This window comes from Solenopsis invicta, chromosome 3 (assembly GCF_016802725.1).
Source record: "Solenopsis invicta isolate M01_SB chromosome 3, UNIL_Sinv_3.0, whole genome shotgun sequence".
In the NCBI taxonomy this organism is placed as follows: domain Eukaryota; kingdom Metazoa; phylum Arthropoda; class Insecta; order Hymenoptera; family Formicidae; genus Solenopsis; species Solenopsis invicta.
In genome coordinates this window covers 13,814,301-13,832,742 of record NC_052666.1, presented here as the reverse complement: position 1 = coordinate 13,832,742, position 18,442 = coordinate 13,814,301, and the positions used below count along the sequence as shown (strand labels likewise).

The window sequence follows — 18,442 nt, the reverse complement described above, 5'->3', positions numbered from 1 at the left end:
CGATCCAAAACACGTGCAAGCAAAGCAGCTGTCAACAATTAAGTGAACATTCAAAATGGCCGAGCTTGTCGGCATAAGTGAGAGACATGAGTACCAACATAACGCCACAAAAAGATCGAAATTCGAATATACGTAACCCGCGAAAATTCAAAATTCGCGATACTTTTTGAACACACCTCGTATATATATATATATACAGGGTGATTCAAAATAATCTATTGGTCCCGAAGCTGGCATATTCGTAATCGAATTCTGAAACGATTTTTCCTTTTGCAAAAATTTGTCCGGAGCTTAGTTTTCAAGTTACAATAAAAATTAGTTAGCGTATGACGGGTCAGGTACAAGTGGTAGACAGGGGCGGCGCGACTCACTGTTACACGCGGGTATTTGTGTGGAGCACCTCCTGCGCTCAAATGACTGACAAAAGGACATCACATTCCTATTTAAACTTTCTCTCTCTCTCTCTCTCTCTCTCTCTCTCTCTCTCCGTCACTTTAATTATGCTACATTTAACTTGTCAAATTTCGATCTGTCATCCGGCCGTCAAATATCGGGATGACCGTGAAATCTTTAAGTAAGTTTACATTATTATAATAAATGTACGCCCGCAAATAATAAAATTTAATGCAAATTAGATTACTTAAATGTGCACTTGCAAGTTAAAAGTAGCACTTTTAAAACGCACAAAAAGGAAAGAAAGGAGAGAGAGAGAGAGAGAGAGAGAGAGTGAGAGAGAGAGAGAGAGACGGGGAAGAAGGAGACTTTAAACAAGTTTAAGCACGTTCACTCACGCACACGGCAATCAGCTTATTGTTTCCACGATGCGACAGTTCAATTTAAATTTGTCCTTTATCCAGATCTATCCCTCGAAGTTGTTTCATATTTTACCACATTACTATTTACTCTGCACTTGATCGATAAACGCGGAACTACGCGACGAACCGATCGATCAACTTTATTAATTACTATTCTAATCACTACAATTATTCGATTAAAATTACTCCAAGAAACACGTGTTTACGTTACGATCACACAACACGTGTTCACTCGACGATATCAAGCAGTCGACTGGATATTATTGGTTATGTTGTTATAAGAGTGTCGAACGATTGGTTAAAGCCATAAGTCAAAACGCGGCAATTTAAAATGCAAATATTGGTTAATACAATTTACATCAATACAATTTATTAGAAAAATGTTGCAAATGCATATTTATCATTATTTGTTAAAAATTGTATGATAGTGACTTTATCAAGATAATTAAATATTATTCATTCTAAATATTCAAAAAATAATTTTATCAAAATCAATTTTTTCTAAATACTTTTTTTATTTCTTATTTTTGAATATTTGTGAAAACTGTGAAAATATTCCTCAAAATAAAATATTTGATTGCCCTGAAAAGGGCAAATTATCCGTTGCTGCAAGGAGATTTCAAGAATTATATCCTTAAAGTTCTTTTATAATAAATATTCTAAATAATTATCTTGATAAAGTCACTTACAATTTTTAACAAGTAATAATAAACATGCATTTGCCACATTTTTCTAATAAATTGTATCGATGTAAATCGTATTAATCAATATTTTCATTTTGAATTACCGCGTTTTGACTTATGGCTTTAACCAATCGTTCGACACTCTTATAACGACATAACCAATAACATTCAGTCGACTGCTTTATATCGTTGAGTGAACACGTGTTGTGTGATCGTAACGTAAATACGTGTTTCTTCGAGTAATTTTAACGCATTGAATGATTGTAGTGATTACAGTAGTGATTAATAGTAATTAATAAAGTCGATCGATCGGTTCGTCGCGTAGTTCCGCGTTTATCAATCAAATGAAGAGTAAATAGTGTAAATGTGGTGAAATATGAAACAACTTCGAGGGATAGATCTGGATAAAGCACAAATTTAAATTAAATTGTCGCATCGTGGAAACAATAAGCTGATCGCCATGTGCGTAAGTAAACGTGCTTAAACTTGTTCAAAGCCTCCCCCCGTCTCTCTCTCTCTCTCCTTTCTATCCCTTTTGTGCGTTTTAAAAGTTCTACTTTTAACTTGAAAGTGCACATTTAAGTAATCTAATTTGCATTAAATTTTATTATTCGCGGGCGTACATTTATTATAATAATGTAAACTTACTTGAAGATTTCACGGTCATCCCTATATTTGACGGCCGGATGACAGATCGAAATTTGGCAAGTTAAATGTAGCATAATTAAAGTGACAGAGAGAGAGAGAGAGAGAAAGTTTAAATAGGAATGTGCTGTCCATGTACTTTTGTCAGTCATTTGAGCGCAGGAGGTGCCCCACGGAAACACCCGCGTGTAACAGTGAGTCTCGCCGCCCCTGTCTTCCACTTGTACCTGACCCGTAATACGCTAACTAATTCTTATTGTAACTTGAAAACTAAGCTTCGGACAAATTTTTGCAAAAGGAAAAATTGTCTCAGAATTCGATTACGAATATGCCATCTTCGGGACCAATAGGTTATTTTGAATCACCCTGTATATATATATATATATATATATATATATATATACAAATATATATACATATATACATATATATATATATATATATATATATATATATATATACTAAGAGTATAAATAAGTTTCCGCCGTTTCACCAAAAATGGCGCCACTAGTATGTTATGGTTGAAATTGTCTGTTGTAAAACGTTACATCGTAAGGTTGGACATCTGGCAACAGCATAACCTTAAAATATTACCGATTTTGTATCAGCTTCATATATCTTTTTTTGTGCGAAAATGTCGAATTTTGAGCCAAATAAGCGTCATTTGCGGGAGCTTTTGATTTACTTCTTTAATTCGAAGAAATCCGCAGCCGAAGCGCATCGGTTGCTTGTAGAAGCATATGGTGAGGCTGCCTTAAGTGAGAGAAGTTGCCGTGAGTGATTTCACAAGTTTAAGAACGGAGAATTTGACGTCGAAGACAAAGAACGTACACAAAGTGTACGAAAACGCGGAATTGGAAACATTATTAGATGAAGATTTGTGCCAAATGCAAGAATCACTTGCACTTACATTAGGAGTGACTCAACCAGCAATTTCACATCGCTTGCAATCATTGGGAATGATTCAAAAACAAGGAAACTGGGTTCCATATGAACTGAAGCCGAGAAACGTTGAACGCCGATTTTTCACATGTGAAATGCTGCTTGCCAGGCATAAACGAAAGGGTTTTTTGAATCGCATAGTCACTGGTGATGAAAAATGGATCCACTACGATAACCCATAGAAGAAGAAATCATGCCCACATAGAACTAAAACCTCCAATGGACATCTTATGGACGTCTGCCGTGGAGGTTCAGACCTTCCAGTGGTCGTCCCATGGACATCCAATGGACGGCCATTAGGCATCCACAGTTCCGCATTGCGCACGTCCATTGGACGTCAATTAGACGTTAACAATGGATGTCCATTAAACGTTACGTGGATCATTAATAAAGGGTTCATAGAGCCTTAGTGGATGACAAACCGACGTCACGTGGATTATTAGTAGAGGCTTTATGGAGTCTCAGCAGACGTTACCTGGATTATTAATGAACGTCTGCCGTGGAGGTTCGGACTTTCAGTGGACGGTAAAAAAAATTTTTTTTTAACAGATTTTATTATTTTTATAGCTTAATCTGTATTCACTGTTTCACATATAACATTTTAATTTACTAATTACAATTACGTTTTATTTTATAAATTTTTGAAACGCATCGGCGCCGGCGGGATTCGAACCTAAGATCTTCGGAACGATAACCTAGTATCTTAACACTGAGCTAAACGTACACTTGTGAGATTGTTAATAAAAAGTTATATTTGAAGTAAAGCTGATTTGAACAAGAAGAAACTGGCGTCTTGAGTATCGCGCGAACACTCTTATTAACCCTTTGTTTATTTAGCCTTAGATATTTTTAATATAAATTATATAAATAATTAAAATCTGTTTCTGCCCATGGCCAAATCGGTCAAAAAACAACAATTAGAAATAGTATCGGAGCATGAAAAAATATTAATGACGTAAAGAACCCGTTGCCAAAGTTAATTTTACAATTAATTGTTATAAACAAATTGTCAAAAATGACTGTAGAGGAGAATTGATTGCGCCAATCGATTCACCGGGAAAAATTACTAAAAAAACATTTATGACGCTTTTTTAATTGTCATAGTTATTATAATTGTTATAAACAAATTAGTTGCATAATTGTTTTGATAAAGAGATAATGATCAAATTCCGTAAAAAGAGCGCATGATGTACGTAATATAACATTTTATCCTTGTTTAACTTTTGTGATCAACAAGGATTACGTCATGCGCATTATACGCTTTTAGGAATCTATCTGACTTCTATGATGAAAGTAAAATCTCATGAAGCTATAGAAATTTTATAGACTTCTAATGGACGTCCATCTGACTTCCATGATGGAAGTAAAATCCCATGGTGCTATGGAGGTTGGATGGATGTCTAATGGAGATCTATTTGACTTCCATGATGGAAGTAAAATCTCATGGAGCTATAGAGGTTTCATGGACTTCTAATGGACGTCCATCTGACTTCTATGATGGAAATAAAATCCCATAGAGCTATGGAGGTTGGATGGATGTCCAATGGAGATCTATTTGACTTCCATGATAGAAGTAAAATCTCATGGAGCTATGGAGGTTTCATGGACTTCTAATGGACGCTCATCTAACTTCCACCATGGAGATAGACGTCCCATGGAGCTATGGAAGGGCGATAGACATCCACTGGCAGTCAATTTCTATGTGGGTGGGGATCACCTGGCCATGCTTCAACATCGACAGCCAAGCCGAACATTCATGGACAAAAGCTCATGTTATGTATTTGGTGGGATCAGCTTGGTGTCGTGTATTATGTTGCTCAAACCGAATGAAACCATTACTGGGGCTCTCTACCGAACACAATTGATGAGATTGAGCCGAGTACTCAAGAAAAAACGTGCCCACTACTTCTCCAGACACGACAAAGTTATTCTTCTGCATGATAATGCTCGTCCACATGTTGCGGCGCCGGTCAAAACCTACCTGGAAACACTCAATTGGGAAGTTTTACCCCACCTGTCGTATTCACCAGACATTGCTCCTTCTGATTACTACCTGTTTCGATCGATGACGCATGGCCTGTCTGAGCAACACTTCACATCATATGAAGATACAAAAAATTGGGTCGATTTGTGGATAGCTTCAAAAGATGAAGCATTCTTCCGACGCGGTATCCGTATGCTGCTAGAAAGATGGGAAAAAGTAGTGGCTAGCGATGGACAATACTTCGAATAAAACATTAGGTACCGTTCTTTCACAATAAATGCCCAATTTTTGATAATAAACGGCGAAAACTTATTTATACTCCTAATATATATATATATATATATATATATATATATATATATATATATACCAGGTGTATGCATAAGTTTTTCCGGTTTCACTAAGACATGGCGCCAGCGAAAAGTACGCAGCGTATTAATTTGACACATACGTCATTTTGTTCGTCTGACATAGAACTACAAACACACACAAGTTGAGTCCGCCAAAAACTAGCGTCTTTGTTTTATTGTTCAGTGATTATGTCGAGTTTTGTGCCTGAAAAACAACATTTGCGGCACGCATTGCTTGTTTTATTTAATCAAAAGAAAAAGGCTGTTAAAAGTCATCGTTTGCTGGTAGAAACATATGGTGAACACGCTCCATCGATTAGAACATGTGAGACATGGTTTCGACAATTTAAAAGTTGTGATTTCAATGTGAAAGACAGTGAGTGCTCTGGTAGACCACAAAAATGCGAAGACGAGCAAATGCAGGAATTATTGGATGATGACCCAAACTCAAACTCAACGCCAATTAGCAGAAGCATTACATGTATCACAAGAAACAATTAGCAGACATTTACGAGCAATGGGAAAGATCTCCCGGTATATAATAAACTCGGTAAATGGGTCCCACACAATTTGAATGAACGTCAAATGGAAAATCGCAAAGTCACTTGTGAAATGCTGCTTCAACGCCACGAAAGGAAATCATTTTTGTATCGAATTGTGACGGGTGACGAAAAATGGATTTATTTTGAAAACCCGAAGCGGAAAAAATCGTGGCTTTCACCTGGCGAAGCCGGTCCATCAACACCAAGGCCAAATCGCTTCGGCAAGAAGACCATGCTCTGTGTCTGGTGGGACCAGAGCGGTATTGTGTATTATGAACTCTTGAAACCCGGCCAAACGTTAATACACAACGCTATCGCCAACAAATGATTAATTTAAACCACGCATTAATCGAAAGACGACCGGAATGGGTCAGAAGACATGGCAAAGTGATTTTGTTACACGACAATGCACCGTCTTACACAGCAAAACCAGTGAAAGACACCTTAAAATCTCTTGGATGGGACATCTTTCTGCACTCGCCGTACTCCCCAGACCTGGCGCCATCTGACTATCACCTCTTCGCATCAATGGGGCACGCGCTCGCAGAGCAGCACTTCAGCAATTTCGAAGAAGTTGGAAAATGGCTCGACAAATGGTTTGCCGCAAAAGACAAGCAGTTTATTTGGCATGGTATTCATAAATTACCTGAAAAATGGGCGAAATGTGTAGAAGCCAATGGCCAATATTTTGAATAAAAAAAATATAATTTCCCTTGAAAATTACGTGTTTTTTTTACCAAAAAATCGGAAAAAACTTATGCACCTGGTATACAAGGTGTGATCAAAAAGTAAGGTGACTTTTTGAATTTCGCGCGCTCTGTACACTCTAATTTCAAAATTTTTTTTTTTGTGTTGGTACACTCGTCACGATCATATGTTCACGGTTTTGACTATATAGCATGTGTTGTTTTTATGTGAGAGGCATAAAGATTAGACTCGTGTTTGCGTGCTCGGCGGTTTTTTGCTGTTGAAAATAATGGAGCAGAGAGTTTGTATTAATTTTTGTGTAAAAAATGGTATTAAGTGTTAAAAAACTCTTGAAATGTTGACAGTGGCGTACGGTGAGTCAACTTTGAGCAAAAAAAATGTTTATAAATGGTATAAGTTATTCCAAGAGGGCCGAGAAAATGTTAACGATGAACCTCGCTCTGGACGTCCCAGCACGTCAAAAACCGACGAAAATGTTCAGGAAGTGAAAGAAATTGTGTTGAAAAATCGTCGAATCACGATTAGAGAAATAGTTGATGATCTTAACATATCGTTTGGCTCATGCCAATCAATTTTAACGGATGTTTTGGGTATGACACGTGTGTCAGCGAAATTCGTTCCAAAACTGCTTAATTTTGATCAGAAGCAGCGTCGCATGAACATCGCCCAAGACATGTTGAACGACGTCAATGATGATCCTGATCTGCTCAAAAGGGTTATAACTGGTGACGAAACATTTTCCTCTTCCCAAAATTGAAAAGGCCTATGAAAGGACGAAGATTTGTGACGATTGAGGAGATTAAGGCTGCATCGCTGAAGGAGCTCAAGGCAATAGCCAAAAGTGCATTTCAGAAATGTTTTGACGACTGGAAAAAGCGCTGGCACAAATACATTGCATCAGAGGGGGATTATTTTGAGGGGGATAACATAATTTTGGATGAATAAATGAATATTTTTTTATAAAAATAAAAAGTCACCTTACTTTTTGATCACACCTCGTATATATATATATATATATATATATATATATATATATATATATATATATATACACATATGTAACTGCAACAATTTTTAAAGTTAAAGAGATTTGTTTTTAAATTATTACAAGATTTCCTAGTAATGAAAAAGCATTTATTAAATTTAATAAATGCTTGCATATCTTAAAATAAATTTAATAAATACTTACGTATCTTAAAAGGAATTTAATAAATGTTTTTTCAATACTGGAAAATCTTGCAATAATTTGACAGTTTTTTTTGACTTTAGAAATCGTTGCAATTCTTCAGAGTTGATGTTTATTAAATCTTAAAACTATTCTTAAATTTGTAATATAAAACAGACTGAATACCAGTTGAAAAATACAGGTCGAATATATGAAAGTTATATATTATATGTCATATAATCAAAAATATAAAAAGTAACGATAAAAGTAACTGTTATATTTGTTATCGCTACTAAAAAAATGTAATTACATTATCATTGTATTTATAAGAAAAAAATAACGTCGTTATCATTTTGTATCAAAAAGAATAATTGTAGCAATAACAGTGTTACAAATAACTTTTGCTTTTATATACTCTGAATTCAAAATTAATGTTTCAAAATTATCATACATTATTTTAATGTTTGTTCATTTATCCATAAATTATATTATTTTAAAACTAAGAAAGTTTGAATATTGATTTAATAAATATTTAAATAACATAATTACATTATGTTAATTTAACACTCGATTATGTTAAAAATTTAATGCAAGAGTTTTAACAAAGACCATTTTTAACATAAATATAGAATGTTTTTTATTGTATAACTTGAAGACCTTATATTTCAAAAACTATTACTTGAAATAAGAATTTACCAATAATTATTTTATTTAGTTTTTTAAGAATTTTTTAAATATTGTATTAAGATTTGCAAATTTTGCAATCAATATAACCTGTATAAGTATTAAAAATGATTTATGTAAATTTTTTTGCGATGCAGAAATTAATTGTTTGTAAATAAATAATCTTTATTTATTTATATACGAAACAAACAAGCTCAAAATTGCAATAAAATTTTATATAAATCTTATAATACTTACAAAAATATTTAGATTTTTTTATTTTTAGTGTTATAAGTATAGAAAAAGTATCAAATAAAATAAGCTATAGAAATATATTGTTTAATCAAAATAGAATGCTAGGAATACTAGGTATGTTAGGAAATTTTTATATGTATGTACTTTTTTTAAAGTATAAAAATTAACATATTTATAAAAATGAGTGTAATATATTTGTAACTTTAAGTAAAATGTGAGAAAATGTCAAGCGTTCTGAAACTTTTAAACGATAGTGTTAAGATCATTAATTTTATTGTTAAATGCTTTCTCTATTCTTATTAACAGGTATTTGGAACATTGTTATAAAATAGGCGAAGGTGTTTACGGAGAAGTTTTTCTTTATGAATGCGACGATAAAAAATCCGTTATAAAAATTATTCCTATTGAAAGTGACCAGTTAGTCAACGGTGAGCCACAGAAGAAATTCAATGAAATATTGTCAGAAATTGTAATAGCGAAGTAAGTTAATTTGGTAATGAATGTGCAAAAGACCCCGCAGAATCCTTATGGAAAATGGCTTTCGAAGGAATTTTCTGAAACTGTGCTATATGATAGTTCTAGATGTGTAGATCAAAAGTGTCAATGGGCACAAGGTCTGAAAAATTATAGTTTTTGAGTTACAGTCGTTCAAAGTTGGCGATTTTGCAGTATAAGGCTGCAGTAGTGATCACATAAAATGGTTTTTGAGAAAACTACGATTTAAACATATTTTTATGACACATAATAAGTGAACATTAATATAAGATTCATCAACATAACGAAATGTAAAAAGATGCAAAAATAAATATACATGTAACATATAAATAAGCATATGTATATATTATATATTATACATATAATTGTAAAAAGTTTATAAATATGTACGTATGTAAGTAGGAAAATATATACAAGCCTAATTATGTATGTACAAAGCTTTATATACCACTTTATGTGATCACTATTGCAGCCTTATACTGCAAAATTGCCAACTTTGAACGACTGTAACTCAAAAACTATAATTTTTCAGACTTTGTGCCCATTGACACTTTTGATCTACACATCAAGAACTATCATATAGCACAGTTTCAGAATATTCCGTCGAAAACCATTTTCCATAAGGATTCTGTGGGGTCTTTTGGTGACATTGTTGGCAAAAATCATAAAATAAAATATTTGCAGGGAATTGGATAATTTGAAATTAAATGCTACACACAAAACTGATGGATTTGTAGAAGTTAAAAATATCAGCTGTATAATAGGAAAATATCCAGAGAAGCTCATAAAACTTTGGAATATTTATGATAATGACAAAACATCTGATAATGATTGTCCGTCGATGTTCACTGAAAATCAGTTGTATATTGCTCTTGAACTCTGTCACGGTGGAGATGATCTTGAAGCTTTTATTTTCCAAACGGCAGAGGAAGCTTGTGCTCTATTTTTACAGGTTAGTTGTTTTCCATATAACACACAAAAATTATAAAAACAAAAATATCTCATTGCCACTTGTAAAAATGTTACTGCAATGTTTCTAGATGTCAAAAAAAGATAAAATAAAAATTGTTCTAAAAGTGAAATAAGTATTGTATCGCTGTTAAATTTATTTTATTGCACAAAATATATTTTATGAAATATTTTTTACTCTAATATATTTTTATTAGAATATTAGAGAAATATTCTTTATTTTAATATATTTATTACAATACAAAAAGTATTTCGTAAAATATATTTGTGCATTAAAATTAATTTAACAGAGTATAATATTTTAAGAAACTATGTCTCAAAATTGCGATAACTTAATACAGAACAAAAAAGACATTAAAAATGTATAAAACACAGCAACAAAATTATATGAGAAAATAAAATACAATAAATAATGTAATGAAAGACGTAGAAATTAAAAAGAAACTAATTGTATTGATAAACAGAAAAAAAATTTATGTGATAGGTAAAATTAAAGTTGAACAAAATCTTTTGTAATAGCATATTTGGCACGCTCATTCTGTATATAATTTTTAGAACATGAGGCTCTTATGTTATTAACACTTTTGTTTAAATCTCTGATTAATCTCCGTTTTGTTGGCATATTTACGAATTTATGCAAATACAAAGACAAAAAGATACTCGCGAAATGAGCATTTCTATTTGAAAATGTAATGCTGAATTTTATAGTACGCTATTATAATTTACGGAAATTTGAAACAATTTTCAAAGTTATTTGTCATTGACGCTTTTGGGTGTTATTACAGAATTTTTGTTTTTAAAAGATGATGTGTCAGGGGTATGTTTGGATTCCCTTCCGAGTATCTCCCAGATGTCATTTTATCTTCATTATTTACTAAATATTAGACAAGGATAAAACGATGAAGACACTCCGGAAAATTTTCTCTGGAGTTTTATTCTAAGGAATGCGTTTTTAAAAAAATCGATTTTTATTTTATTTATCTATCACACTTGACAAACATTTTTATTTAGCGTGAAGTACAAACTGTGTACGAAATGTACGTGAGAGAACGCGGTTAACAGCGTTTTTTTCTTTTTAGTGAATATTGACATCTGTTTTTATACCATTTTATTAGGAACGTTACCGTCATCCCTCGAATAAAATTTGTTCAATCAAAATTCCTATGTGTGCTTCGGAGCACGCAAAGCTGCGTTAGTGCTGTTTGCTTGAGGTTGGTTACCATAACGTTCGATAAAATTCACAAATTCCCTAATGTTTTCCCAAACCTAGCTGTTTGAACTGCGAGTATCGCGAATGGGATATCCAAGCGGAAGTGGTCATATGTGTAGGTTGCATGATTTGAGAAAGGAAAGGAGGAGGCGACATCTGTGATATGTATTTAAGATTTATTCCAAGTATATATATTGTGAGTTATGCACCGCGAAGCAAACGAGCCTAATCGTGACACCTCTTTGCGCTCTTATTTAGCTTATTGTGAATATCGGCGAGACGAGATTTCGCCGAATCATCGTTTCCTTTATTGTCCCTTCGCGAGACCGGGACAAGCACGCGTAGCGAGTGGAAGCTTCATACTTTTCCGATTACTCCGATTCATACTTATTGTATTACTAAATAAAGTGTTAAACGCTAATAGTAGTTCAATCGATTGTTCCGGTTCTCCTATCTCATCTTATTAAAATATAAAAAATATAACAATCTGGTATACGGAGTGGCCAAAATATGAAACATGCTAATCGGAGATGTGGGAAATTTTTCTTTAAGATAAGCAATGAGGATTTTTGCTTTTTCTTTATAAAGGGGACAATAAAAAATTTATATGGTTAATGTCCTCTCTCTCTTTCTCTCTCTTTCTCTCTCTTTCTCTCTCTTTCCTCTCTCTACAATAACAATACTGGCATTGTATCATGTTTTTGCTGTACAAAAGCCAAATTGTAATAGTTGCTTTTAATTCGGTTTATTATAACAATTTTTTCTTGCTTGAGGTTTTTGTGATAAAACCAGGATTTTTTTATTTTAAGTATAGTCGGCCGTATATTTTCCTTTTAGTTCTTGTAGTTTCTTTTAGGTACGTCCGGAATATTTTGTCTCTAGTTCTCATAGCTTTGGCGAACAGGTCCGAATGTACAGTTTTAAAATTGATTCTGTTTCTTCTGTGCACTGCTTCCTTGGCCGTCTGGTCAGCTGTTTTATTGTCTTGTATACCTTTATGTGCTGGAATTCACAAGAAGATTATTTATAGGCCCTTTCTCTGGGCTTGACAGGAAGCATCATCTTATCTTAGAAATGAAATAATTCAATTATTTGGCTAAACAGTTTTTGAGTGCTTGCAATAAGCTAAGGGAATCTATGAAAAAGATAGTTTTCTCCCATCTTTTAACTAATTGTATAGCTTGTAGGTTATGGCCCTACAAGCCTCTGCGAAGAATATAGAAATACCCGCCGATAATTTATGTTTAATTCTAAAATTGATGAAGGGCGCGCAGATGGTAGGAAAGGCGCCAGAGCTGACGGTGTCCTTTTGATTCATAAATGAGACGTTGGTGATAACCTACATGAAGTCCTGGTATTTATTGTTGACCAGTTCTAGTAGGAACAGTTAGATAGCCGAGAATAACTCCTTGTTCGAGAGGCTGGTGAACTTATCTTTTATTAGCTGGATGTGCAGACAGACCGAATATTTTGCGTTTACACCCGAGCAGATTTTAAATTGATATACGTTTTGGCAGTTACCCTTGATCCTTAAAAAGTAGCTGAAGAGGGAAGACTTGACCACCCTTGGCGCGTGCAGGCGGTTTCGCGTACTCGGCGTCCCGCTTTAACATGAGTATACTCAACCCAATTGGGATTAGCAAAGTTTTTATAAAGATATTTACAGGACAGCATGACAAATCTGGTTCTCAGTGTAGACTCACATGACTCACAAAGCTCACACGACTAGCAGAATATTTGTAGAATTCTTATAACCGTATGCTATCCGCAGCGCCTTATTTTGCAAACGCTGAAGCTTTGCAATCAGTATGCGGTTTCCCGCGAACGAAAAGACTTGAGCTCCATACTCCATCATATTTTTTAAAAGGACGTAGTAAAGCGTTTTGAGAGACTGCAGGTGCAATCCCCACCATGTGTTTGAAAGGTAGGCAATAACATTCATGATTTTCTTTTCCTTTTATATAAAGAAACTTAGATGCTCCTTATCAGATAAAGATCTGTAGAAGATGACACCGAGAAACCTTACTTTATTCACAATGGGTTTCCCCGTTAATGTGCATTGAGGGAAGAATTGTCACTTTTCTGCGGTCGAAGATCATTACTTGGAACTTAGTAAGGGCGACATGCAGTCAAGGTATTTGTAAACACTGTCCAGGGCAGTTTGGATTTTATTACGAGACGTGAATGCGCTTCTGGACGAAGCCAAGAGGGTGATTATCATCTGTGTACTTAATAATCCTCTATGGTTAAGCCGATATTGCAGATGTCGAAGAGCAACGGGCTCAGGGAGAATCCCTGGGAGGTGCTCTTGCGAGCGATGAGTGAGCCGATCAGGTTGCCCTGTCTCACGAAAAAGTTCCTTCTCTTGAATGTGAGATTGGTGATGAATTTGCGAATATGTGCAGGAATGCCAGCCGAGCGAATCTCTCGGAGTAATACGTTAGGGTCGACGTTATTGAACGCTCCCTCCACGTCTATGAAAGCGGCAATCATAATCCTGTCTCCAATAAAGCAGTCATGAGCATAACTGAAAAACGAGACCAGATCATCGGTGTAAGATTTGTGGTTTGAAGCCAAACTGAACGGAGAATAATATATTGTGTTTTGCCACAAACTATTAAATCCTAAAGTAACTTACTTTTTCTAAAACTTTGAAGATACAAGGCATGAGCGAGATGGGGCGGATGCCGCCACCGTGTGGTCAAATAAAAACTACGCGCTGATGGTTGTTATAGCGACTCGGTTCATGCTTTAGGAAACACGCCCTGTTGAAATATGTTTGTGAGGTACGTGATATAGTTTGCCGGAAGGGCGTTTAAAACCTTGATTAATACTTGCTGCAGACTTTCTCCTCATTGATCTCAATGCTAGTGTAACTTTATTGGTATGTAATTTGTTGATTGAGCGAGGCAAAGAGGTTCTCGGTTTGAGAATCCTCTTGCAGCATTTGAGAAATTGTAATGTTGCCATTGGAAGTACAGGCCGGAGGACATAATTTAGTAATGACAGCCTCTTGCGAAGAAATCCGCTGATCTGAGTTGAGATGAGTGTATGTTCAAATTTCTTTTCTTGAAAAGCTTGGCTCTTGGAAACCCTGCATTCTAGGCGTGGGCGTTTTATCGTTAAAAGAGTCACATAGAGATTTTCAAAGATTTTCTTTTTTTTCCTCAGCAGTTTAGAATATTTTCTTTGTATTTCCTGATATTTGCAAAGATCCTTGAAAGAGGGGGAACGTCGGTACGTGGCGAGGGTCATCCTCTTCATCACCACGTCTCTACAGCTTGCATTCCACCAGTGTGGAGCAGCTTTAGAATTTTGGGATTTTATAATTCTAGGAGCCTTCTTTTTTTGTGGATGAAATTCGCCAACTAAGCCCCTGATATAAGAGAAAAATTGGTGATACTTCATCGGATCCGAAGAGAGAGAGAGAGAGAGAGAGAGAGAGAGAGAGAGAGAGAGAGAGACCTTTTTGGGCCCATAGGCGGCAATATCCAAAAAACTGCACAATTTTTTGAATTCTCTGAATGCACTAATTTGTAAGTTGTTGAGCGGGAGTTTATATACAAACCTATCGATCGATGTCATTTCCATACCGATCTCAACAAATACGGGAAAATGGTCACTGCCCCAGCAGTTCTTTCCGACTCTGGAGGAGCACCAGATGGATAGATATTGCAAAGTTAAGCTAAAGTCGATTAAGCTAAAGTCGATCACATTTACACCTTGATCAGAATCAGTTGTAAGAGCAGCAAGAAACGTAGAGCTGCCTTTATTGAGCACTGAGAAATTGATATCCTCGATAACAGAGGCCAGCGCCATGCCCGAACTGCCTTCGATGTCGGAATGCCAATATCTGTGATTGGCGTTGAGCATTAACCGCTGAGCATTAACATATTAGGAAATTTTAGCAAACTAGATGACTATGAACCACGGTACAGACGTCGCTGCTATCGCGGGCAATAACATCCTTCCTAAAGATTTGAAAATTCTTGCACCACAAGTTGGTGTGTTTTTTAAGCAGAAACTCCTGAACACACATATCCATCCCTCTGAGATGCGGAAGTGTGACCGACAGCTTTTCCTAGTGCCCTTGTTGCAATGTTCGCGAAATCTATTTATGGAACTGTGCGAATGATAGTTCTAATGCGTAAGTAAATTTATGTTAATGTGTTTATGAAGAATTAAGTGCGATTACAGGTAGACAAGAGAATGCTACTTATGCCGAGTTATGTGAGTTAGGCGCGTTAATAAGATTAATGAGATTAGCAAAGTCAAAATTTTTGAAATCGTAAGAAAGTAAATATTGGCATACAAAAACAATTAGGAATTTAATGGCGTTAGCCTTAATAATGGTCTCTTCTTGGTAGCGCAAACATAATGTCAGAGATAACGAGTGCAATAAAACTTTATGAATTTGAGAAAACTGACTTTGGTTGTTGGTTTTATTTTTAGAGTAGTCATGCTCTTGCGCCCTGGCGAGCGCTACGTCGTTACCCAGGAAGCTGGTTGAGCATTTGTTAGGAGTCGCAAGCGCTTCATTGTAAGTCGCCATTTGTCGATTTCTATCGTCCGATAGCGGGTATGCTTTGCTGCTTTTATTATATTCTTGGTCCACGTGTCATATCCTGCGCCCGTCGATTAGACGCACTCCGAGTCTGGGTGAACAATTATGCCCGGATACGGTTTTCGATCCCAGTGCTTGAGCAAAAATTCTGGTGCTTGATGTTGTGTCAGACTCCTCACAGGAGCCTAAAGCGTTGTATAGGTTGTGACTGTTAAATCTGCTCAGATTACTATTAGGCGAGGAGTTGGAATTAGAGTGCGATAAGAGAGGGAAATTTTTATAGTTATAGTCATCACTAGAGAAAGTCTTTGAGACTAATGAAATATTAGGTTTGGGTTTTTCGCGGATTCCCACGACTGGTATGTTTTCCGTGGTCGCCAGAGCCGTGACTCTTTTTTGAACTTCTATCTTGGGGCACTTGGGCGAGGTTGCCAGATGAGAATCCTTGCAATTAATGCAGCATGCCGGGTTCTCACTTTCTTTGCATGGTTTTGGTACATTGTGTTTACCTTCACTACAATGTAGACAGCGAGCAGAGCTTTTGCACGCCTTACTGTGACCGGGCCTATAACAGTTGTAACATATACTTGTACGAGGAATGTAGGGAGAAATGTAAAATCTGACGTAAAATAGAGAGATTGAACTGGAAAAAGATTTCCCTTCGAAGATAATTCGTATAGTAGTTGAAGGAACGGATTCCGGTTTATCGTATACTATGATGCGACGTTTCAGACGAACAACGTTTGTCGGCGACCTTACTACTGTCATGAATGTTTTCCTTGAGGAAGGGCTTACTAGTCCACGGGAATGCCCATGACGACACTCGACTTTGTGATAAAATATGATATGATATAAAAATGAATGTATTTAGAATATTTTAAAACTGTTGAAGCCATTAAAGTATTGGCCGCTCGAGTTGATTTGAAGACGACCATTATCTTGCTCCTGCCAATGCTTTTAATTTTAATGGCCTCGTTACCGTCGATGTTAGTAATTGTATTGCCGATTACAAATGAGGCTTGAATTTGATCACTTGTGTCTACGTACACATATACAATAAACAGACCGAAGTCGTTGGCCGAGTAAGTAGCGTTTTGATTATAGCGGGATGTCGTGAGGCTACCTTTAGCCGATCAAGTAGCGTTGTTATTGTCTGTTGCGTCAGAACTATAGCTCTTATCTATTTTTTTTGCCTTGCAATTGTGTTCTATCACCTTATCTGTCGTATCTATGATGGAAACCACCTGGTTCTTGATTCTTTTTTTTGGCTCTTTTTTGGATAATGGATCCATTTTGATATCATTGTTACTCTTAGAGAGTGTTGTTTTGTCTTTATCTACCGTATCAGGCAGGACTGATGTAATGGCGCTCTTGATTGCGTCATTTGTTGAGTTTTCGCAGTTAAGGCATAAGCTCATTAAACATGGATTTGTTGTCACTGTCACACTTCTCAGAGAGGCACTTGATGGATACCTCACCCTCTGGAGGGTTAATCATGCAGGATATGAGGGATGAGGAAGGAGTACCTTGCTTGGGCGTGACTCCTCTCCTCCAGTTGAGGCCGAAGTCTGTTTGTCTATTCCACGTGCTATGCAGCAAATGGGATTAATCACCTGATAATTCGCGACATCGGTGTATGTGCGCGATATTACAGCGATGTACCTTGCTTGGGCGTGACTCCTCTCCTCCAGTTGAGGCCGAAGCCTGTTTGTCTATTCCACGTGCTATGCAGCAAATGGGATTAATCACCTGATAATTCGCGACATCGGTGTATGTGCGCGATATTACAGCGATGTAATGAGATACCGCTGAATAATCAATCAAAGACACTGGAAGCGACAAACAAGAACGATTAAGGATAACACTACACAGAGAGGCACGTGTGCACCTAAGCACGGTTCGCGCACGAATTAGTTAATGGCGCAAACCAGGAAGAACGAATGTTAGGCATTAACAAGAACAACAAAGGCGCGGAACTAACAAGGGGAGTTTTTGAGATGTATATCACCGATTTTTAAATAATTTTAGGGGCGTGTACTATTCACTCACATCTTTACAGTAGTAAAGCCGTTCGTTGCGAAACTTAGGCATTCTCGAGAAAATGACGATTAAATATTTCCAGTATCTATTAGTATCGTTATGGAAGAATGATTGTTGATTAAATGACGTAGAGTAGGGCGTTAGGACGTCGACTAGTACGCTTGGGATCTTAGGTTTGAGCTAGCGGCTGACTTTTTGGTAAAGCTTTACAAAAGAGCAGCTTCTAACGACCTTGATCTTGACAAATGTTATCAATAGGAAGATACTGAGTGACATACAAAAAGTTTTGAGTAATGCTCACTTTTTATTAAAAAAATATTACAGAAAGAAAAAACAGTTTTTCTTAATTATTTCAGAAAATATTTATTTTACAAACAAATGTGTCAAACAAAAAATGAAGCCCGTAATAAGC

General features: G+C 35.9%; 1 protein-coding gene across 8 annotated transcripts in view; it reads left to right on the top strand.

Annotated features, from left to right (window-relative positions):
• Positions 1 to 18,442, top strand: part of LOC105201053 — an 86,066-nt gene that overhangs the window by 59,066 nt on the left and 8,558 nt on the right. For all 8 annotated transcript variants that reach the window (XM_039446458.1, XM_039446456.1, XM_039446457.1 and 5 more), the window contains 2 exons: positions 9,059 to 9,232; positions 9,932 to 10,199. In XM_039446458.1, the coding sequence (XP_039302392.1) occupies positions 9,059 to 9,232; positions 9,932 to 10,199 (442 nt within the window). The remainder of the gene's footprint in view (positions 1 to 9,058; positions 9,233 to 9,931; positions 10,200 to 18,442) is intronic.